The sequence below is a fragment of the Paroedura picta genome, chromosome 4 (assembly GCF_049243985.1).
Source record: "Paroedura picta isolate Pp20150507F chromosome 4, Ppicta_v3.0, whole genome shotgun sequence".
Classification (NCBI taxonomy): Eukaryota; Metazoa; Chordata; class Lepidosauria; order Squamata; family Gekkonidae; genus Paroedura; species Paroedura picta.
Window position 1 is genome coordinate 62,146,076 of NC_135372.1, and position 24,373 is coordinate 62,170,448.

At 43.1% G+C, this 24,373-nt stretch overlaps 1 protein-coding gene across 2 annotated transcripts in view; it reads right to left on the reverse strand.

Moving 5' to 3' along the window:
* HS2ST1 (heparan sulfate 2-O-sulfotransferase 1) overlaps window positions 1-24,121 on the reverse strand; it is a 108,564-nt gene extending 84,443 nt beyond the window's left edge. Inside the window, exon 1 of one of the 2 annotated variants that reach the window (XM_077333096.1) lies at window positions 23,710-24,121. In XM_077333096.1, coding sequence (XP_077189211.1) covers window positions 23,710-23,833 — 124 coding nt within the window. In that variant the 5' untranslated portion in view covers window positions 23,834-24,121. The remainder of the gene's footprint in view (window positions 1-23,709) is intronic. The other variant, XM_077333097.1, reaches the window with a different exon arrangement.
* Window positions 24,122-24,373: the final 252 nt, after the last annotated feature.

The following is a 24,373-nucleotide window of genomic DNA, read 5'->3' on the forward strand; positions in this document are numbered from 1 at the left end:
TAACACAGTTCAGGCTGCTGCCTGAGACTCTAAGTCTTTAATTCATTTACAGCATCAAGAGGATAGTAGCCTTCGATCATTCATGGCGATGCAGTGAAGCATAAGCAAGCCTTTTCAAACTACCTCTAAATGCCTGTAAGGATGAACTAATTCCACCCATGTCACAGTTCGGCTATTCTGATCAAGTTTTCCCCACTGATTTTCCACACTGTGGTTTGCCGCCCAATTGAACACATTATTTCTAGCTGGCTAGAAATAGCTGCAGATCTGTCACCACATTCACATAGTTCTGTAATACTTTGGGCAACAAGCAACCTATTTTTTGCCCTTTACAACTTTTCTTCATGCCAATGGACAGAACACTGCCAAACCGCCTGTTTCCCAGCACAACCGTGAATAACTGTCACCCTTCCAAAGTTAGCGAAGGAAGAATCCTAGCTGGACCCTTCCTGGTGGTTGCAATGCCTCAACAGGTTTTTGTTTTTTTTACACAAAATGCCTTCATCCCCATACCAAGGCCAAAGTAAATCAGCATTACTTACAACAATCTCAGCAGTGAAGAAAGGAACAAACAACCCCTAAAATAAGCAGGCACTACTGCAATGGTATATGTAACCAGATTTATCCATAATACTTCACAGGTCACTATCTTCATGCTACAGAGGGGGAAACCAAGAAGACCTATATTCCAGGAGCTTCAGTTAGGAAACCTCTATCCATTGTGCAAAATACACATACCTCCAAGGATTGCCACCTTGTCTTTACCTATGATTAATTCACATTAGCAGCAGCTAGATACTAGCATTGAGCCTCTTGTGGTGCAGAGTGGTAAGGCAGCGATATGCTGTCTGGAGCTGTCTGCCCATGAGGTTGGGAGTTCAATCCCAGCAGCCGGCTCAAGGTTGACTCAGCCTTCCATCCTTCCGAGGTCGGTAAAATGAGTACCCAGCTTGCTGGGGGGTAAACGGTAATGACTGGGGAAGGCACTGGCAAACCACCCCGTATTGAGTCTGCCATGAAAACGCTAGAGGGCGTCACCCCAAGGGTCAGACATGACTCGGTGCTTGCACAGGGGATACCTTTACCTTTACCTTTAGATACTAGCACATGGGAACTAACTGGAAACCAAAACTGGAAACACCTCTCCTGTTGCCATGACCCCTCATGGGATAGAGCAGGCTTGTGGAATAGGAGCAGCTGCTATGCTCTTAGACAGGGACTTATACTTGAAGGTTTTGTGTCTGGCATTCTTGAGAATGCAATAGCAGTGTGAGAATACAATGCAATGAGACAGGACAAACAGTGACAAAGCCATACTGATACTAGAAAAATCAGGTCCAAAAAAAATTGTTAGTTGTGTTTTATAGCCAAATCAAAATATAATATTTGCTTGCTTACAATCTAAAAACCCCTACTACCTGTCATCTCAAGTGAATAGCACATTCAGCTCATCTACCTGTTCTTCTTTCAAAGAAATATATGCCATCACACATCAACAGTGCCCTTCTAATCTTTTTGTCTGAGGAAGTATGCATGCATACGAAAGCTCACACCTTGAATAAAACTTTGTTGGTCTTAAAGGTGTCTTTGGACTCGCATATGTAGGACAAAAAGATCAGTCTCTTTAAAAAAAAAGAGTATATAGACATAAAATTGACACTTAAAATGGCAACATTCAACAACCAGCAGAACATTTCAGTATTCTAAAATTTTCTAGCAAAATTTTTCAAAGCGTGAGACAGCAGAATTAGAATTAATTAAGAAGTCTGATAAAATTTCCTAAGAGGACAAGAATCCTTGGGCATTAGAAATGTTAACTTGCTTAGCAAAACTAGGGAAATAACATTATAACAAAACTACTTCTATGGAATGGAATTTGTATTTTATTTTCAGATTTCACCTAATTACATCCCGCTTTATACTTTCTGCATTTTGAGGCCTTTGACCCTGCTGTTTACAGGCTATTTTGCCTAGGTAACTATAAATGCATCTAATGAGGACCCAGTATGTGTATCTTACACTGTAATCAGATGACCACTGATTACTTATCACAAAAGTACAAGACATCTTAGTGGGTGATTCTCACCACTCACTCAAGGAGGCAGGAACAACTTTTCTTCCTTTTCCTGTCTCCTTGGTGGGAGTCACCCTTCTTTGTTTTGGAACTCCAAAAACTATAACCTGAGCTATAACTAATAAACTTGTATGAAAGATAAGTATGTAAGGACCAACTCGTAACAGGTAATGTTAACTATTAAGGTTTGGAGGAAATAGGAAGAAGGATACTGAAACACAGTACAGCAAGGAAGGAAGGAAGTTATTTATTAGCCCTATAGCCACAGGCCTTAACATCATACAATAAATAAACTATAACAATGAAATGCAGTTATAAAAACACAAAGTACACTTACCCATAAAAGGAATAAAATACAGACATATAAATTGGTGTGCACAAGAGATTTCCTCACCTTGAACGCTGCTAGCATGAAGGAGGCAACCCTAGATGTAGTGGGTGAATTTGTATTCGCCAGTAAAAAAATACTTATGCAATTTTCTACTGTTGCAAGGGAATGTAGGGTGACCTGATACCGCCTATAACGTGTGGGATCATATAGAGGGCAGTGGAAAAGGTAGTGAGGAAGATGTTCAGTCTGACTGAGATCACAAGGGCAGAGGTGCAGATCTGAGGGGATTTAGTTGTATTTGCTCTGAAGATAGGCAGAAGGCATTGTTTGAATTAGAGGGCGTACAGCAAGGAATATACACAGTATAATGCAGTAGGCAAGAATCCTGCAGATGATGATGAATTGGGAGGAGCAAGATGTCCTCCTGTCTTCAGAGGAGAAGGTTCCTTCCCAGTAAGTAACCAATAGTCGTTCTCCCTCTGAGGTGAAGGACCTCTTGTTGAGACCTTCCAGAGCAGTCCCCTAAGTCCCAGGTGAGTCATTGTTATTAGGCTCCAGAACATGTTCTAGAGTCCTTCTGCCAAAGACAGCATCTAAAAACATATGCAGACTGATTTTGCAGTGTCTGGACATTATGGAAAGACCATGTTGCCACTTTGCACACCTTTCATGGTAGCATGTCTTGGGGATGCAGCATTCATCGCAGCTCTCTTGACCAAGTTTCCTATGATGCCATAGTGTACCTTTTATATTTGTGCTTTGTAAACCCTCTATGATGCAGGCTTTTAGACATCTGCTGATGGATGCCTTGGACATACTAGAGCCCATATTAGGACGTGAGACAGCTATAAACAGACCATTCTCCTGATGCACTGTTTTAATTATGAATGTCTTAAGAGGTCTTCTGATATCCAGTTTCTCTCCTTCGGGTGCTTTGGGTCAGAACAAAACCATGGAAGATTTCCTAGGAGTTGTGGAAGGGCAAGTTCACTTTAGGACGTAAACAAAATCTGTTATAAGAATGACACAAAGTTCAGACTTGATGGACAGGGCTCCAATTTCTGATACCCTCCACAAGGCCATGATAAACAAATGTCTTCGTTCAGAGAAATGCCCTTGATTGGCTGAAATGGGTGTCTTTTAGATGCAGATAGAACTGTGTGCAGTCTCCAGATCAGGAACCTGTGCTATTGAGGAGGAGCCTGTGATGTTGCTCCTTTCAGAAATCTAAGGCTGTGCAGATGTCTTGAGATTGGTACTCCTTTATTAGCTGGAATAACAGTGGCCAGCTCAGCATCTTGTCTGCAAAGGACAGTTGGCAATAATAAGGGATGGCTGTAGAAATTCCACGATATCTCTGATCTTGATGCAGTCCACTTTCTTTTACCAACATAATTGTACAAAGACTCTTTTACAGACTGAGGGAAGCTATATATTCTAGTAGTGGACTGGTGTCTAGATGTGAAGATAGTGTTAGTGACATCTGAGTTGTGATCTGCTTTCATAAGCACCTCTCTGGGTGAGGCTGCATGTACACAGTGAATGGCAGCATCAGTGGGGGCTCCTGTGTCACTTGCAAATGAAATTTTAAATTGTTATACTGTTCAAGATATTGTGCCATAAAGTTTTTAATGGCTAAAGAAAGGAAAGAAATAGCTTGTTGTTGTTGTTGCTGTTAGATGCGAAGTCGTCTCCAACCCATCCCAACCCCATGGACAATGATCCTCCAGGCTTCCTGTCCTCTACCATTCCCCGAGTCCATTTAACTTATATATATAAGTCATTAATAATTAGGAAATTATTTAACAAACTGCTAAGAAACTACTAGGGAAAAGGAAAGCAGGGGGATGTACCAAAGTTGCTATAAATGAGTTGTTTTCCGTATAAATACACTATTGAAGTCAAAACTACTATCCAGATACCACCACCACCACCAGCGCTACCCTGTGATACTCTTTGAAACCAGTTAATTTCAATGGTCATAAACCCTTCCAACTCCGGACAGGATAGCACTTTGTTGTTGTTAGTTGTGAATTCATGTCCGACCCATTGCGACCCCATGGACAATGATCCTCCAGGCCTTCCTGTCCCCTACCATTCCCCGGAGACCATTTAAGTTCGCACCGACTGCTTCAGTGATTCCATCCAGCCACCTCATTCTCTGTCGTTCCCTTCTTCTTTTGCCCTCAATCATTCCCAGCATTAAGCTCTTCTCCAAGGATAGCACTATAAGTTGTTTAAAATTAATAAAGCCTTAACAGTCAATTTTACCATCTATTAATAACTGTTTGCTAAGTATTTAACAAACAAAAACTGAAGTTAGCCAGCTGTTACTGTAATTCCCTCTCAAAATTGTTATCCTGAACTCTTTCAAGTTTCTAATCAAAGACTATTGTACAATTTGCTTTCTTTCCTTCCTAGTCATTCTTTCTTGCCTATAATTCTCTAGTAACACAATTAAATGCCTACTTTAACACAAATGTGTACAATGTAAAAGTCTATGGTTCAAACTGTGTGTCCAACTACAAATCTAAAACCATGTTCTCATTTTACATAAAGGCACAGTGGTCATTCATGGAATTCTTATAATTGCTAAATCTGGCAACGTACAAGGTTTAGCTCCGATGCTCCACACATGTTTTAAAAAATTATATGCATTAAGTAAAGCATTCTTGATTTATCCCAGTTTGAAGATTGGGAAATACTGGGATGGGAAATGCTGGGATGTGAACTAAGTTTATATAAGTAGTTCACACAAAGTTTGGATATAAGTAATAAGTCACAAGAAAACTTTGAAGCATATGAAACTAGCTTTATTAGAGTCCAAAAGCTCAAAATATCACACTTAACCAGTCTTGATTGGAAAGATTTTTAAAAGCAAGAGTTAATTTTGGATGCCATTCCAATTCACTTTTCATTTTGAAGGTTCTTCATTGGCAGAATCGTTTAGAGCACGTTTCACCTGCCATGACACATCCTATCCTAATCGATAATGAAGAACTAAAATAGGACAATCAATGGCTAGCCATTGTGATGTGTTTTGTGACTTAAGAGGCCAAATGAATCCTATTCATCACATATAATTTAAAAAGCATTGATTTTATATTTGTTAGAGTATTAACTACTGATGAGAGTTGTCTAGCTGAGAGCTACAAGCTTAACTACTTTCCTTGCCAAACAGCCTCTTCCCATAAACAAAGGATTATCTAAAGCAAATGTTTCCTGACAACAGGTAGCAACTACATCGCTTGATGGATTCTAGCATAAAGATACAAAAAGGAGAAAGAGTTACAAGACATACAATGCACTAATATCAGTCTTTATTATTCAGAAAACAGTTACATTACCCATAGTAGTAATATAGTAGGCATAGTAAATGTTGCCTGTATGCTGCAGTGCAACGCTCTTCCAGTAACAAACAAAACATGTATTAATGAAGTTAAATGTACTGACAAAATAAAGTTCTATTACAGGTCCTATTCATTCAAATATTTTAATTTTCCTGTCAAAATTATTTGAGTTAAATTAAAACTCTGGAAGGGGCCTAACAACCATTCAATCTAAACCCTTGCACCATGCAATTTGACCTAAACATTCCTGACAAATAATCCTCTGCTTGAACATCCCAAGAAGGGAGAACCCATAAACATGCCTGGGCAACTGATTCCACCACTGAACAGTGCTTACTGTTAAAAGGTTTTCCTAATATCCTACCAATAGCTCTCCATCTGTAATTTAAACCCATTATAACATCTCCTATCCACTGCTATGCAAGAGCCTCTTTTGGCGCAGAGTGGTAAGGCAGCGATATGCTGTCTGAAGCTGTCTGCCCATGAGGTTGGGAGTTCAATCCCAGCAGCCGGCTCAAGGTTGACTCAGCCTTCCATCCTTCCGAGGTCGGTAAAATGAGTACCCAGCTTGCTGGGGGGTAAACGGTCATGACTGGGGAAGGCACTGGCAAACCACCCCGTATTGAGTCTGCCATGAAAACGCTGGAGGGCGTCACTCCAAGGGTCAGACATGACTCGGTGCTTGCACAGGGGATACCTTTACCTTTACCTTTACCTTTTATCCACTGCTATAGAGCTCTACCCTCAATAAATTGCCCATAGAATACTTAAAGGTAAAGGTATCCCCTGTCACCCTTGGGGTGACGCCCTCTAGCGTTTTCATGGCAGACTCAATACGGGGTGGCTTGCCAGTGCCTTAGAGTATAATAATTTCATCTTTCAAACACCAATTTGGTGTAGTGGTTAGGAATGCGGACTTCTAATCTGTCATGCTGGGTTCGATTCTGCACTCCCCCACATGCAACCAGCTGGGTGACCTTGGGCTCACCAGATAAAACTGTTCTAACCAAGCAGTGATTCAGGGCTCTCTCAGCCTCACCCACCTCACAGGGTGTCTGTTGTGGGGAGAGGAAAGGGAAGGAGACTGTAAGCCGCTTTGAGACTCCTTTGGGTAGAGAAAAGCGGCATATAAGAACCAACTCTTCTCCTTCTCCAGGCTGAACATTCCAAATTCCCACGGACTCCCTTTATAAAGCTTAGTCTCAAAAATCCCTACTCATCCTCATGAGTCTCCTCTGTACCCGCTCTGAAGTTTCTATATCCTTCCTATAAAAAGCATTCAGAACTGGTCACACTACTTCAAATGGTGTCTGACCAGTGCAGTATACAGTGTTACTTAGTCTGAGATTATCAGACACATTAAAAATCAGTGCAAGAATTCAATAATCTGTTGACGTTCAAGACTAATGGATGCCATATATCACTGATGCTTACTGGAGGAAAGGTCCTATACTTGGGTTCTGAAGGTAGCTCTACAATCATTGATTTTTTAAAAATCACCTTGGACCCAAGATACTTAAAATTTCAGCAAGTCTCAAAACTGCTGAACTGGGCATGGTGTTGAACAGCATGGTCGCAATGCAGTTCCAGGATTTCTTGGATAGGTTGGATTTTTAGGAAATCTTTCAGCACTGTGTCCTGCTTAGGTATGGGATAGAAAGTATCTTGGTCACCTTAACAGTGTAACTATGCTCCTCAGCTATAAGAGGAGTACATCAAATTAAACTAGCTCAATGGCTTTTAGTAATAATGACTGCGGTATTCCCATCTAGACTGACCAGTGATTATAAGACTTTTAGTTTATTTAAAAGAATGGCAAACAATTTGCAATAATTTTATTTGGCAAAAGCAGAGACAGGAGCTAACATGGCAGTATGCTCAAAGAAAGTAGAATCAAGGCAGCCTCCTATTCCTAATATCTCTATCTTAAACTGTCTTCATGGTTTGATAACACAGACACTGAGATAAATACACATTAACTAACAATCCTACTGAGTAGCTGGTTTAACTTCAAAAATTCCAGCATTCTACTACTTAACAGGTTAATAGGTTAAAAGCTTAATTGTGACAGGAATCTTTAAGGGATACTTAGGTAGAAAACAGATCCTATTTGAGACTTTATTTCTAATGGTGAATCTTTATTATGTATAACAGAATATATCTTATATGACGCTTTTCTCTCCCCAAAAGAGTCTCAAAGCAGCTTACATTCACCTTCCTTTTCCTCTCCCTACAACAGACACCCTGTGAGGTGGGTGAGGCTAAGAGAGCCCTGATATCACTGCTCGGTCAGCTTTATCAGTGCTGTGGTGAGCCCAAGGTCACCCAGCTGGTTGCATGTGGAGGAGCACAGAATCAAACCCGGCTCACCAGATTAGAAATCCGCACTCCTAACCACTATACCAAGCTAATATACTATGCAAAGCTGAATACAGATTTTGATAAAGGTTTGTAAAGAAGTTGCATTGTGGTCTACAATGTGATATTTACAGTAGAGTTTGATATTTTTTAAGTCTACAGATTTATCTTTTTCAATAAGTGTAGGATTAAGGGGAAATGCCATTAAGATGTCACATTGCTGGCATCTCTCCCTGGCTAGACTATATCTATACACTGCACTTAGTGGTCACTGCTGGAACTGCAATGAACTCCAAGCAGCGCTCATACATATGAAGTTGAGATCAGTAGAGCACTGAAATTTTCTAAAACAGTTGTGATTATGCTGTCAATATGGATTAGATGTAATGTTGAAATAGTGACAGATTTTTATTAAATTACATATTAAAATTTTTTAAATTATTTTATTAGAATAGTCTCTGTATGTTGTAACAGTTGCCCAACTAAATCTGGTTAAAGTATGGAAGCTGAAGAAAATTCCAATCAGGAGAACCTTTATAGATCATATTAAAGAGTATTGCGTACTTTAGAAAAGTTAGCTAAAGTTAGTTGGGCTCGCCACGGCACTGATAAAGCTGTTCTGACCGGGCAGTGATATCAGGGCTCTCTCAGCCTCACCCACCCCACAGGGTGTCTGTTGTGGGGAGAGGAATGGGAAGGCGACTGTAAGCCGCTTTGAGCCTCCTTCGGGTAGGGAAAAGCGGCATATAAGAACCAACTCTTCTTCTTCTTCTTCTTCTAAATTTAGCAAGGCTTCACAAATATTTTCAGGTCAGGTCACATCTAGCAAATATTAATCTTGAGATGAAGCTACTATCCTTATATCCTCTATATTAGCGATCCCCAACCTGTGGGCTGCGGACCACATGTGGTCCTTCGACTAATTGGAGGTAGGCCCCGAAGGACGCCTTCTCCCCCCCCCCAGCCCTTTACAACACACTTCATTGTTGTGGCTTGTCTGTATCTTATTTTGAAGGGATGTTTAAACATTACCATAACAATCAGAGAGCGCTAGGGCAGTGGTTGAGAGTAGAGGAGTAAACTACCCCCCCACACCGGGCCTCAGTAAAAGGCGTTGAGTGGTCCCCGGTGATAAAAAGGTTGGGGACCACTGCTCTATATTACAAACACACTATTTGTTGCAAATAACTAGTTTTGAGATTGATAGAGCTTTGAGTCATGGAGCCATCATTTGTTTTTCAATGGAAACATTCCAAACAAAATTATTTGAAGAGTCTAGTCCAAGTGCTTCCACAAGTTTGTGCTGAGAATCCAGGTAGAAACACAGGTATTGTAACATCCCTGCAAATGAAGCTATGAAGATTAAAAAGAGTTTTAGGAATCTGTAGCTCTATAAGCAGGCAAAGTCAAATTTTACATATCAAAACTACCTCTAAAATATCTAGTATACAACTCATAACTGGCACAAGAAATCCATGATTACACAGAAAATGAACAATGCTATATCTGCTATTTTAAACTTATACTTTTCCCATTGTAAGCCTCACAGAATAAAATAACAGTCTGTACATATACAGAACAGGTACTCAAACGTCTATAGCAGAGTTTAGATACCTACTGAGACTAAAATAAGAATCATTGATTAAAATAAGATCTAGTGTAAACTTGTAAAACAATTTCCACAATGTAATAGTACAATGGAACACAACCTGAGATTCATTGTAACCTGACAGTATGTCAGCTCAGTGGTCCCCAACCTTTTTATCACCGGGGACCACTCAACGCTTTTTACTGAGGCCCGGTGGGGGGGGGGTAGTTTACTCCTCTTCCCTCAACCACTGCCCTAGCGCTCTCTGATCGTTATGATAATGTTTAAACATCCCTTTAAAATAAGATACACACACGCCACAACAATGAACATAAGGAATATTTTATTTACATGGAAATTTTAACTCATGACAATGACAAATCAATGGGAACCCTGAGCTTGTTTCTCTGCAACAAGATAGTCCCATCTGGGAGAGATGGGAGACAATGACACCCGAAATGTGTTGTAAAGGGCCAGGGGGGGGGGGGAGAAGGCGGCCTTTGCGGCCCACCTCCAATTAGTCGAAGGACCACATGTGGTCCACGGCCCACAGGTTGGGGATCGCTATGTCAGCTGATATTAAATAGACATCTGACTAAAATGTGATTCATAGCTAACAGAGATAGGAGAGAAGAATCTGTCCCATCTCCTTAAACTAATCCACCATAAATAAGATGTGACCTTTGTCATTTGTTTTTCTATTCTTGATTTCTTCTTCCTGGAATAAATTTGATTTCCTCATCATTATTATAAAAAAGAATATTCCTTGCAAATATAGCCATGCTATTAATCCAGTGAGAAAATGTCACACTTACATTACTCATTCTTTTATATGTAGACTTGGCACAAGGGTGGATAAAACCAATTAAATAAGGCTAGGAGTTGTTTTTGCTTTTTGTAAGAGTACAGTCCCCCGGTTATATCTTAATTCCGGAGCTGCTTATATTGTCCAAATATATTCTAGGAGAGGGACGCTTGCAATTATACCTGAACCAATATATGATAGGTTCAATTTCTAAATGAGACTTGGTATTTCAAGATGGAAAAATATTACAATTGAAATATAAAGGAGTTCTTTACCACCCTTGAAAATGACAACTGGATACTTACTGGCAGTCTTCAAGCAAAGGTTGGATACACACTTTTCTTGAATGCTTTAGGATGTTTTGGGCTGATCCTGCGTTGAGCAGGGGGTTGGACTAGATGGCCTGTATGGCCCCTTCCAACTCAGTGATTCTGTGATACTGTGAGTCTTTGCTCGCTGACGGAAAAAAGAGGACATCCTCTAGGTGATTTCCACTGTTCCATCAGGGAGAAAGGACTTATTCAAATTCTTCTTCCTGTTTGTGCTCTGTGGGAGTCACCCAAGCTCAGTTCAGGAACACCAACAGCTTCTATAACTTAACTATCATGCAGTTAACTATACCACATAACATAAGAAAAATAGAAAGAATTAGCACAATATAACTGATAACTATGGCAACCCCAAGTGATTGTTCATGTACTCATCTTCAAGTTCTCCAGATGCTGCTGATTCTTTTTATTTTTTTTAATTTTATTTATTTTTGTTGTTGTTAATGATATGGCAGGGATGAGGATGACCCCTATTTCCCTAAGAGGAGAACGACTCATGGTAAGTATCCAATTGTTGTTATTCCTCGGAGAGGGCGAGGACATCCTCTGGGACATCCCCGAGTTGTTTCCTGTCTTTAGGGTGGGATCATCGTTTACTTTGTCTTGCTCTACCTGCTGTAGTACTCCCCTATCAGACACTGCTTGTGCTGCACTGTAGGAATATATCTTGTAGTGTCTAATAAACTTTGAAACTGATGACCATGTAGCCAAATTAAAGATTTCTTCTACTGCAGATTTGGTGATTAAGGCGGCATTAGTCACTGCGCTTCTCATCAAATGTGCTGCCACTCCTACTGTTGTTTCCATCTTTTGGCACTTATAGGCTTTGCCTATACACTCCTTTCACCCTCTGCTTATAGTCACTATCAACATTTTTTTATCCTTTGTTATACTGTGAAATATCTATCATAGAGCCTGGATGTTCCCAGCTTGTTTTGTTTGCTTCAGGAAAATCTTCCATGCTTTCTTCACATCTAATGAAAGGAATGCCTTTTCCTTGTCTACCTTTGGACAGGGTTAAAAATATGGCAACACTACTTCTTGCCTTACCTGGAAGGTTGAAGACACCTTAGGTTGTAAGGATGGAACCAGCCAGAATACCACTCTATCCTTGTATATTATGCCATAGCTCTTACGTGCTGATAACTTCAAGACTCTCCTGTCCGACATTATGTCCACCAAAAAATAGAGTTTACCTTCTCAGGAACTTCATTGATACCTTACGTAATAGTTCAAAGGGATGTTTGATGAGACCTTTTGGTTTCACATAACAAACTGATGAACCACCGGGGGACCTGCTGCTGCCACGGCCTTTAGAAACCTGATGACATGAAGACGCATTGCTAAGAACTTCCCATTAACTACTGGCAGAGCTGCTGTTGATGCCTCCTGTTGATTTTTAGTTCACCCCATCTTGGAGAAAGTCTAGCGCTTCTTTGACTTTCTTGGCTTTAAGTAGTCCACTTTTTTACTTCTACACCAATGACTGAATACTTTATTATATTTATATACACCGCCTTCCCTGAAGGCTCAGCACTGTTTACAGGAAACTGTAAAAGATACAGATAACATATGGAACAGCAGGTGATAACAGCAATAACATTATAATAATAACCTTTCCAGGTATAATTGTAAATTTTATTCATAAAATATCACCTGGACATCCAGATATTGCTGATAAGTTCTTCACATAACCTAAGTCCTTTAAGCCTTTGCACTCAAGTTAAACAAACATTTTGGGTCCCGGTGCCAGACTGGACCTTGATTCCTCAGGTGTGCAGATACTGGTATTCTGAGTAGTTGATGTGTTGCTAGTTGCCTCAGAGTTGCCTCTTGGTCCAAAAGGCATTATCATAATTATTTCTGCTCTCAGATGATGTACTCTTTTCTTTTAAAAAACATTGAGGTATACTGCTAATGGAGGAAATGCATATAGTAGTGTTTTGGGGCAATCTGCTGTTAGAACAGCTGCTGCTTCGGCCTCTGGATGATATACACTGAGTCTGCTTGTCTGCATACAAAGTGAATACATCTGTAGTTTCCAACCTGTTTATGATCCACTGAAACCACCTCATCCTTTAACTGCCTCTCTGCTTCTGACCTCATTGTACGGCTCAGCCAATATGCTGTCACTGTTTCTTTTCCTTTCATGTGTTCCTCTTATTGACTTGAGATTCTTCTTCGCCCACTTCAGTATGCTTCAGGCTTCTTTGTGCCGATTCTCCAACCTGGATCTCCCCCTGACTGTTTATACAGTACTTCACCATCCTATTGTCATTTCTTATTTACACACTTCTCTGATGAGTTAGTTGAGCAAAGTGGGTCAGAGTCTGGAAAACCACTCTCATCTGCAAGATGCTGATCAGCATTTTGCTTCCTAGTTGGGACCATGTCCCTTGTCTCAGGTGCTTTCCTATTGTTGCTCCCCAGCCTATCAGACTGGTATCTGTACTACTTCCAGCATCTTGAAGGATGTGCCTTGATTCAGACTTACCTTCTCCATCCACTAGTGTAAATTAATGTCACCTTTGCTAGAATTTTTATCTTTATTATCTGCTTCTTCATGATCTTCCCCTGCAATGGGGTGAGCAATTTCTGTAAGGATCTTAAGTGCCACCTGCTCCACACCACTGTGTCCAGGGTAGACACCATCAACCCCTTCAGAGTTGTCAGTTCCATCTGGAGCAATATTGTGCTGCATATCACAATGACTGCCACCTTTGTGATCTTTTCCACCTTTTTCTATGTGAACAATAACTTCTGCGTCTCAATTAACACTCCAAAGTGTTTCATCTTGTGTGTTAGTCCCAATGAACTCTTTGAGCCATTTATAACCAATCTAAACTCCTGAATATTTTATTGTGAGTAATGTGTTGTTCCACAACCTGTCTACAGGGGGCACTCTTATTAAAAGGTCGCCCAAACGGGTATACAAGATGTACATCCATTCCTCTTAGTACTGCTACCACAACTAGCCCATCTTTTAGAAAACTGTTGGGGCCGTTGAGGGTCTGAATGAAACAGCCTTGTGTTGAAAATGTTCTTCTTGTACAAAGATCCTCAAACATTTCCTGTGTCTACCTAAAATTGGAACATGGATATACACTTCCTTTACATGTAGGGACATCAGAAGGTCTCTTCTTTGCATGATCTGTTATTGATCAGGTATGAATACTACATTTAGCATTCATTGCATAGCTTCCCATAACACGCATTTATTATTATTATTATTATTATTATTAGATTTATAGCCCGCCACTCCCTTGCGGCTCGTGGCGGGTAACAATATCGCAATTCCCCATTAAAACCCCATAAAACAATAATAACATTGCCAATATTGCCGGCATGGCAAGAATGGCAGCTCAACTCCCCCCCCCCTCCCTCCCACTACTAGCGGGTGGAGAGGAGGTCCTGTTGATGTTTTGGTTCGGGTCCAGAACCCGAGTCCCCGGGGGAGGCATAGATCTATTATCAGCCCCGGCCTCAACCATAAACCTGGCGGAAGAGCTCCGTCTTGCAGGCCCTGCGGAATGTTGAAACATCCCGCAGGGCCCGCAGCTCTCCCGGGAGCTCATTCCACCAGGTCGGGGCCAGGACCGAAAAGGCCCTGGCCCTGGTCGAGGCCAGGCGTGCTTCCCTAGGGCCGGGAACGACCAACAGGTTTTCACCCGCAGAGCGCAAGGCCCTGCGAGGGGCATAGGGAGATAGGCGGTCCCTCAGGTATGTGGGTCCCAACTCGCGTAAAGCCTTGAAGGTTAGAACCAGAACCTTGAACCGGATCCGGGCAGCAATTGGCAACCAGTGCAGCTGCCTCAGCACTGGCTGGATGTGGGCCCTCCAAGATGTGCCAGTAAGGACCCTAGCAGCTGCGTTTTGCACTAGCTGAAGTTTCCGGATCAAGGACAAGGGAAGGCCCGCGTAGAGCGAGTTACAGAAATCTATTCTGGAGGTGACCGTTGCATGGATCACTGTGGCTAAGTGTTCGGGGGACAGATAGGGCGCTAATAGTCAGGCCTGGCGAAGGTGGAAAAACGCCTGGCCCGCTACTTTTTTGACCTGCGCCTCCAAAGTCAGGGAGGCATCAATGGCCACACCCAAGTTCCTGGCCTGGGACGTGATGGTGAGTTGCGTCCCTGCCAGGGTGGGTAAGCGCGCTTCCTGGTCCTGCCCCCTACGTCCCAGCCACAGGACCTCCGTCTTGGAGGGGTTGAGTTTCAGGCGACTCTGCTCGAACCATTCTGTCACTGCTTCCAAACATCTGGCGAATGGTTCCGGGGGGGAGTCCGGGCGGCCGTCCATGAGGAGATAGAGCTGGGTGTCATCAGCGTACTGGTGGCAACCCAGTCCAAAACTCCGTACCAGATGGGCCAGAGGGCGCATTTCTCAAGAATTACCTGCACAATCTTGCTCCTTCAGACTATAAACACCCTTGCCACAATAGAGGTATTTGAGGCTGCTGTAGATGCCCTGGCTACTGCTTCAAAAGTTGTTCTTAATGCATAATCAGCCTTTCTATCTTAGTGGTCTTTAACAGACCCCTAACACTCTTCTGACAACCATCCGTATGTTTATAACGCAATAACAGGCACATTAATTATCGGTGCTTGAAAAAACTCATCAGCGTGTTTAGGCACTGCTATACGAGGCAGGAAACGAACTGAGCTTGGGTGACTCCCCCAGGAAGAAGAATTTGAATAAAGTGTAAATTTTCCCTATTTTCCCTGAAGCAGCTGCCTCCCCAAGTTGTGTCCCACATTCAATCCCCCTCCCTGCTTCACATCTAGATCAATATAAACACTGTCAAAGAACAGCTATTTTGTCACGCTGGGCACAACTAAAACCAATATGACATTTCAAATATAATTCATGCCAAGGTACTTAGTCAGACAAAACCAAACATGAATTAAGAATTGTGAAACAGATTGGTTTTGAACTAATTAAGCAGCAATACACGAAAGACAAAATCAGCAACATACAAAACTTTCTAATGAGTTGTCACTCAAGTAAACACAAACCATGCTACAAGTAGTCTCAAAATTCAGTCATCTGTTACAGCAACTTGAGGCAACAAAAATCTTCAAAAACTACCATACAGCTACAAAGATGGCAGTTTCTTTAAATGAAGACAGGACATTTAAAACATTTCATTACAAAAATGCAGAAGGGGTTTCATGGCAACAGATTAGAGAATATTGTTTTTATAATACAGGTTAAAAGGAGCAGCTTTAACCCAGGAGTTTTGAACCCATACAAAATATTCAAGATCTGGAGACTACAGCTGGTACAAAACACAGCTGCTAGAGTCCTCACAGGAACACCGTGGAGGGCCCCCATCCAGCCGGTGCAAGGCAGCTGCACTGGTTACCTATTGCTGTCCAGATTCAAGGTTTTGGTTCTAACCAACAAGGCCCTTCACGGTCTGGGACCCACATACCTGAGGGACCGCCTAGCGCCCTATGCCCCCTATAGAGCATTCCACAGGGCCTGCAAAACAGAGCTCTTCCAGCAGGTCCACGGTTCAAGCCAGGGTAGTGAAGAAGATCAATGGCCCTCACCCCAGTCAGCCAGCAATCAGCCTGAGATCTTGACCCTCCTTCCATCCCTCCAGAGACAAAGGCTGGCTGGGAGGGTGAGGAGAGTTTTTATAGATATTTTTGTCGTGTTTCTTGGTCTTTTCTTTGTGATTGTTGTCCATTTTATTGGGAGTTTTATTGGACGCTTGTAACCCACCACTAGCCATCTTTGGGAGTAGCGGGGAACCAGTCCTTGCCACTAAATATCCAATCCAAGTAGCAGAGACCCTGGGACTGGAAGGATTGGAAGCATCCAGGGAGGTTGGGCTGATCAGATCCAAGAAAAATAGTCTCCTCAGCCAATGTTGAGCCAGGAAAATCAGTGTATCTCATTTCTGCTTGAGTTTGCTGAGAACCCTGAAAGTCTTGTAACAGAATTAATTGTCAAGTCCTCCTATCTCTCTTGTATCCTGCCTCCAAAGGATTTTCAGTTTGATTTCCATATATATCTGAAGCGAATGGTGACACACCAAAGTTTATATTGAAATGTTCTACAGTTTTTAGATACCACTGGACTTTTGTTTTATTATGCTACAACAGGCTAACACAGCTACTACTCCACATCCAATTTATCAGGATAATTTGGAAAGCCAACTCTCATCTTCTCATATATATGCCACCTACTTAGTTGTGCACAAAAGCACATCTTAGTTTATCTTCATCAACAGCATGTGCAATGATAAAAATACCAATTGCAGTAATACTTGTACTAATATTCAAAAATTTCAACAAAGCAGCTGCACCACCCACACAATGCTGCATAACATCAAAAAGCAAAAATAAAGCATCCCGTGAAGCATAATATGGATACAATGAGGGGATGGATGGACAGCTCAAGATGAGATGGGAAATGAGGAAAATGTGAAAGTATGACCCTCATCACTACGACATCACCACATAGTAAGCACCTTGTGGCTTTGGCCTAAGGGTATAACCAGCACAAATGTTCAGTCATCCATGGATACTCATGAACTTTTCTACAAAGTTCACCGACCCTGGTTTTGCATTCTAAATGTTTGACCAAATTGCAATGTTACAGTTACCAGAAGATTCCAAGCACATAAGAACAGTCTTGCTGGATCCGACTAATGGCTCATCTGGTCCAGCATTTTGTTTTTTGCTGTAGCAGACCAGATACCCAAGAACACAACTGTGACAGACTATCAAGGGTTAATGCCTAATGGAATCTGAGAACTTTTGAGTGACAGGCTGTTCAAACAGAATTCTGGGGAGAGAATCAATTAGGAAATAACAGTTGGAAACTGACAGTTGAAGAGACAGTAAAGTACTGACTGTGGACTGTGAAGGAGGCAAAGAGGAGTGAGAGGATCAGAGAGGCTCTCCATTCAAGCCAGAGAAGGAAATTGCTTGTAGTTAAGAGAGAATACCTGCCCAGCAAAAAGAGAGATAGCTCTTAAAAGAGGAGTAACCCCTTTTTAAAGCTATCTAAATTAGTTAAATTAGTTATCATTAGCCTGGCTCTCAGACAGAGCCTCTTGTGGCGCAGAGTGGTAAGGCAGCCGTCTGAAAGCTTTGCCCATAAGGCTGGGAGTTCAATCCCAGCAGCCGGCTCAAGGTTGACTCAGCCTTCCATCCTTCCGAGGTCGGTAAAATGAGTACCCAGCTTGCTGGGGGGTAAACGGTCATGACTGGGGAAGGCACTGGCAAACCACCCCGTATTGAGTCTGCCATGAAAACGCTAGAGGGCGTCACCCCAAGGGTCAGACATGACTCGGTGCTTGCACAGGGGATACCTTTACCTTTAGCCTGGTTCTCTTGTCCGAATCTACCACCCATCAAGTTCCACCAGTGCAAGAGAACAGACAAAGTCCTTACTCTTCCAGTACTACATTTAAGTTTATAAACCTCTTATCATCCTCCCAACAACTTTTCTAAACTGAAAAGCTCAAACTCTTTAACATTTCCTGATTCAAAACGTGTTCAAACAACTAATTGTTTTCCTTGTCCTTTTCTGCACCTTTTCCAGCTCTACAATACCTTTCTTAAGATGTTAACCAGAACAACATACATTATTAGAAATGTATATATCTAGAGTGCAAGTGCAAGGACATCACTATAGTAGCCAATTTTGATTTTAAAACTCTTAATGTTGCTCTTAATGTTGCCCTTGCCCCCAGAATGACAAGCGGAGAGGCCAATCGGGAGGCACAAAGCACCTCCCAATTGGCCTCTCCACTTGTCTGTCCACCCCGAGCAGCCCAATCGGGCGGCACACAAAGTGTGGTTTCCGATTCCGACCTTTGCCCCGCTCTGACATGCCGCCATTCGCCCACAGATCCCCCCGACTTCGACTCCACATCCCCATGGCGGAGCCTGCTGCAGCCCGGATCGCTGACCCCAGGACTGCCCAGGTAGGCGGCGGAGCCAAGCCTGGCTCACAGCCCCGGCCAATGCATTAGCTTTCGCCAACTGCTCCCCGGCTCCGGCGAGCACACCAATGCGCGGCCCTCACCAGGGGCACGGGGGGAGACACACGTGCCCCAGCCCCTTTGAGCCCCATGCTGCCCTGAGCCTGCTATTCCCCCCTGGATCGCCACAATGGCACCGCTCTCTCTCACCACGTCCCCGCAGCGACTCCTGCTGCGGGACGGATCGCTGGCCCGAGCACTGCCCAGGTTGGTCGGGGAGCCACGCCTGGGTCCCAGCCCTGCCCCATGCCTTTTGCTCTCCCATCCACCCTGGCTCTGCCAACCGTACCAACCCATGCCACTCGCCAGGGCCAGGGGGCCCGCGCGTGTCCCCGCCCCTTAAACCCCTGTCCTAGCGCCCATTGCATTCCTGCATGCAATGGGCTATATTTCTAGTCCTGAATGAAAATACAAACATGGCCACTTCAATTTTTAATCTCAGTTGCAGATCATTTATGTACAGATAAAATAGCAATGATCCCAGTACAAATCCAAGGCCACATTATTGCTAACTTCCCATTTAAAATTTTCCATTTATTAAATTCCCCTTGCTATCATTTAATCATTTACTAATTAACATCAAACTATCTTTTTATTCCATGACTGCTATCTTTCCTTAGGAGTCTTTGGTAGGGGCATTACCTACGTAAGGTCAAGTAGATTAGCAGTCCCCAACCTTTTTAGGGTTGAGGACCGCCTCCAGGGGTGGGGAAGAAACGGCGGCCTGGGCGCCGTGCATGCGTGTTAACACCCCCTGGTGGTGATAACACACATGCGCGGAGCTGCCGCACATGCACGTTTTCACCACCAGAGGGTGTTAACGTGCATCGGTTGCAGCTCCGCACATGCGCGTTTCTGTCCGCCTGCCTCTTCCCCCCCTCTCACAGCAAAAAGCTAGCCAGGCTGCGAGCGAAGCAGCTGCTTGTCTCGCAGCCTGGTGAGCTTCTCGCTGCGGGGGGGGGGGAGGCAGGCGTGGTGGCCCATTACCAAGGCCTTCGCAGCCCGGTGGACCAGGGGTTGACAACCCCCAAGGAGGATGACATCTTCCAGCTCACACACATCAATACTCCAGAAGCTTGATAAGACAGAAGTTCCCTTTTACAGAAACCATGCCGATTCTTTCTCAACATGACTGGCTCTTCTACATACTTGCCATTTATAACACTGTCCATCAATTTACCTGTAATAGATTCTAGACTACTTAGCCAGTAGTTGCCTGGATCCTTCCTAGATGTCTTTTCAAAACCAACACTAGTTTATTTTTCTGTTCCCAACTAGCAGGACTGTACTGCTATTAGGAAATAAGCAACTATCATATTTCCATCTCCCGGTTTTTAGCTTTTAACAAATACTCTTTTAATAGACATGTCTAAAGAACACAAATGAAAGTGGGAATGCAGAGGCTATGTTATGAAAATGGCAAGCAACAGCTTCTATATATAACAAATCACTGACTCAAGATGGACTGAACTATCTATATGCAAGAAATACTGCCATCTCAATTTGTAAGGGAGGGCAGATTTTGCTTCTGACTTTATGCTACGAAATTATTCAAACCTGAATGAAGATCTTGTTCTATGCATAAAAGTAATTCTTACTAGCATGTCAAACCTCAGAAAATGGTACTGTCACAAGGTATCCAGAGAATATGTTCTATCAGTAGTTTCTCATCAAGATTGTTTTCTACTGTCAATGCTGAAGTCATGCAGATGTATGTCACAGCCATTCTTTTTCCATTTAAAATTAAAAACAAAAAGGCACAATTCATTTCATCATACTAAGATTTACATGTAACACCTTATACAATCTTCAGCTCCGTAATAATTCTAATTACGGCTCCTGCATATCTGAGAGACCACCTTTCTATACATCCCAAAGAGCGCTCTACTAATAAAACCAGCTGGTGGTCCCTGGCCTCAAATAGGTACCGTATTTGCCGGCATATAAGACGACCCACCAACATTTCCACTCAAAATATAGAGTTTGTTACATTACATTACAGTACTATGGGCCACTATGGGCAGCTATGTCTATCCCAACTGAAGTGCACCCAGCATATAGGACGACCCCACCACTTGGAGGCATGTTTTTCAGGGGGGAAAAGTAGTCTTATATGCCAGCAAATACTGTATGTCTGGTATCAAACAGGGTCAGGGCATTTTCTGCCCTGCCCCTACCTGGTGAAACGAACTCTCAGAACACATCCGGGCCCTGCAGGAACAAACGTAGTTTCTACAAGGCCTGCAAGATGGAGTTTTTTCGCTAGGCTTTTGGTTGGGACCAGTGAAGCAGTAACATCTACAGGGTCCTCCCCGTTAAAAAAGATGCCCCAGAATACACTTTAGTTCTGGAAGAACAGAAGGCAAAATGAGATTGTTGATACTGCTATCAGGCTTTCATGGCAAAGTGGAAATCTGAACTTGGGTCTCCCAAATCCTAGTTCAACATTCTAGCCACCGCACCTAAGTGGCTCTTAATAGAACAGAACAGCATATGAAGACAATCTCATTAATTTCTGTTACATGTTTACTATAATTCTAAAATACATGTAAAAACTCATCAAAGTTTCAGTGTCAGTATGAAACCCCTTATTTACAGGCATAGTTGTTATCACTATTTCTTTAGCTAATTACAGTCAGATTACATTGCCCTGGAGTAAGGTAGGCAACCACTGATTTTGCTTTTAAGAAAACGTATATTTAAGCCAGCATTTAAATGTAAAAATCAGATTTCTTTGTGTGTGCACTACAAGTTAATCTGTAAAATATAAACTTGTCTTAAATGAAATCAACATCTAATATAGGTTTATTAAAGCCTAAAATTCTATTAACTTTAAATCCTGGCCCTGCAGAAAATTAAGTAGGAGTTAACACTGCTTTTATAATGCCCCAAAGAATAGGGTGATACCTTATAAAAACCAAATATCCCCCCTACTCTTTTTGGCATTAACTCAGTCCACATATCACATCTACACTGCAGCTGAAACTATACTACAGGGACCTCTCACCACAGTGACAGGATCCAATCCACCATGGATTTCTCTGTGGCACCCGACTAGCATGATTCCTTTTTTACTCACCTCTTTGTAACCAAGCTCTGCAATATGTACATTTTTCTAATGAATATTACTCACTGAGTGATTGTACTTAAAATTCTTGCTTGCATTTAGAAAGGCCAAACAGGAACATGTTAATTTTGTGAACACAACCCTTCCACATGTCCAACTGAATAAAATCTTATACTGCAAGAAAAACATCAGTTGATTTATCAAAAACTGGTACACATAATAGTTATTAAAATGTTTTAACTGTTAGGGCAGTCAATTAGTATGTTCAGGAATATAAGGAGACATAAAAAACAGCCCTTTCTCAGGATTACCCCCATCGATCATTCCTTCACACTTTTAAGTACAGAACCTAATTGAAATCTGTCTTCTATAGTGACAAATCATAATTTAAATGCAGAATACCATTTTTAGTAAAGATAAATGTATATTATTAAGTTTCTCAAAATTCAGATATGCAAAACAAGCCTACATGAACAGTGAGACATTTTTTCAAATTCCTTTGACTCTTGTTTTGTGTTAAGTCTCACACTTGGAGATGCATTCCCCCTTACAAATTTTGCAGCCATTAGAAGTGGCAAATGAGATAAAAATTAAGACAAACAGTACAATTCACCTTGCACAAAGACACAAGTACATTGCAGAAAGCAAGTTAAGCTTTGGATAGTTCATAAGGTTACACATCTTTTGAAGTTTCTTGAACATTAAAAAAAGAAAGAACATTCAGTTATCTGGTTTTCCTCCAGGGAGAAATCACATTCAGCAGAGTCACGTGGGGATAATCATAGATTTCTCCCTAACTCTTCATGGGCAGAGTGCAGAAAAGGAAAAGCAGGTTCTACTCCTCTAAAATTCACACAAACAAAGGAATTAAAAAATTTCTAACTGAACTGCATAAATATTCATTCAGACTCAAGGCTCCCAAGATTCTTACATTATCCTTACCCATTCAGCATACACTGATGGAACTATATAAATAAGATCACCTGCTGGACAAAGTACTCAGTTTTAACAAAAAATAATAAAATGCCCCCCTAATATTAAAAACACTAATCAATCAAAACGCTTCTAAAACCATGTTACTTTCAGATGTAATTCATATAGTATGAATGCAATTATAATCATCAAATGAGTATAAAAGGATTTACACCTTAAAATACATTAATTAATTACATATTACAAGGGAAATGTAAACTTTCAGCAAAAGAAAGCTCTTCCAACACAGTCCACCACGGTCATGTAGCTGTCACTCTTGAGACATTCCAGAGAAGGCAAGCTTTGCCCTGGCTTCCGACCTGAGTGCTCCCATCCCCAGCTGCACAGCATAGGCCAATGGCTTACAGCGTTAGCGGTGAAATTAATTTTGTTCTTTCAGAGCTGAGACATATTTTGCTGGAAACACATCAATCCCACCTGAACGCACAGAATCAACCCATTCCGAATCCGTTTCAGGGACGAAAGACTGGAGCCCCCGCAAGCGCCCTGGCGCACCAGACAGCCTCTTCTGCACGGCAGCCCCCCCCCCCCCCCCGATTTAAGCCATTTGCCAAGGCGGGCAGGGGCTGGGTCGCCCGGCAGCCCTAGAAGCTGGTTGGGGCGTTTGCTCTTCCCCCCTCGTCCCCCCTCTTCCCCGCGACGGCCCTGTTGGCGCCTCCTCGCTCTCGCCCTTCAGGTCTGCAATGAGACGAGGGGAGGTGCGCCCACCTACCACCCCCACCCCGGCCAGGCGATTCGAGGTGACCCCGCTGGCCGTCCTCTCGCCCATCCGTCCCCCAGCTTCGGCACGAACACGCGCGCCTGCTCCTCACCCAGCTTCCCGCGGGACTCCTCCAGTTTCTGGATCTGGTTCTCCAGGAAAAGGACAGACACCCCGAACGCCACCACCGCCAGGAGCTGCAACTTAGGCGGCAGCATAATCCGGAGCAGCCCCATCGGCAGCAGCTGCCGCTGCCTGAGCGCCGTCCGTCTGGTCGCCCGTCGGCAGGGGGGTCACGACATCACGCGGGGCCCGACCGGGGAGGCCAGCGGCGGGAGGAGGGGGGTGCTGAGCCGGGCACGGCGGGAGCAGGAGCACGCGGACGACCCGCGGCTCTCACATTCCGTGGGAGACCCCGCAGGAGCGCTCCCACCGCCTCCCTTCAGCCGCCAAGCCTCCCTCCACGGACACAGGCGCACGCGCTCCGCCCGCCTGCGTGCGCTGCTCAGCAACCAAACGCCCGGGCGCACTGACGCCCACTCCCCTACCATTGACCAGCCGGGACGCAGGCTCCGCCCAAACAGCCGCCTCCTATTGGCTGCGCGGCTTTCCCTTTCTCGTTTCCACTGGCTAGACGTCTCGTCGGCCCGCCCACAAACGCTTCCGCACGTAAACTGAAGGAGCGGTACAGATGAGCCGTCCCGGTACCTCGGGTTCAGATTGGACGAGCTTCTCCTAAAGCCTGTCCACCTTTCCATAGGGCATTGGGTGCTCGT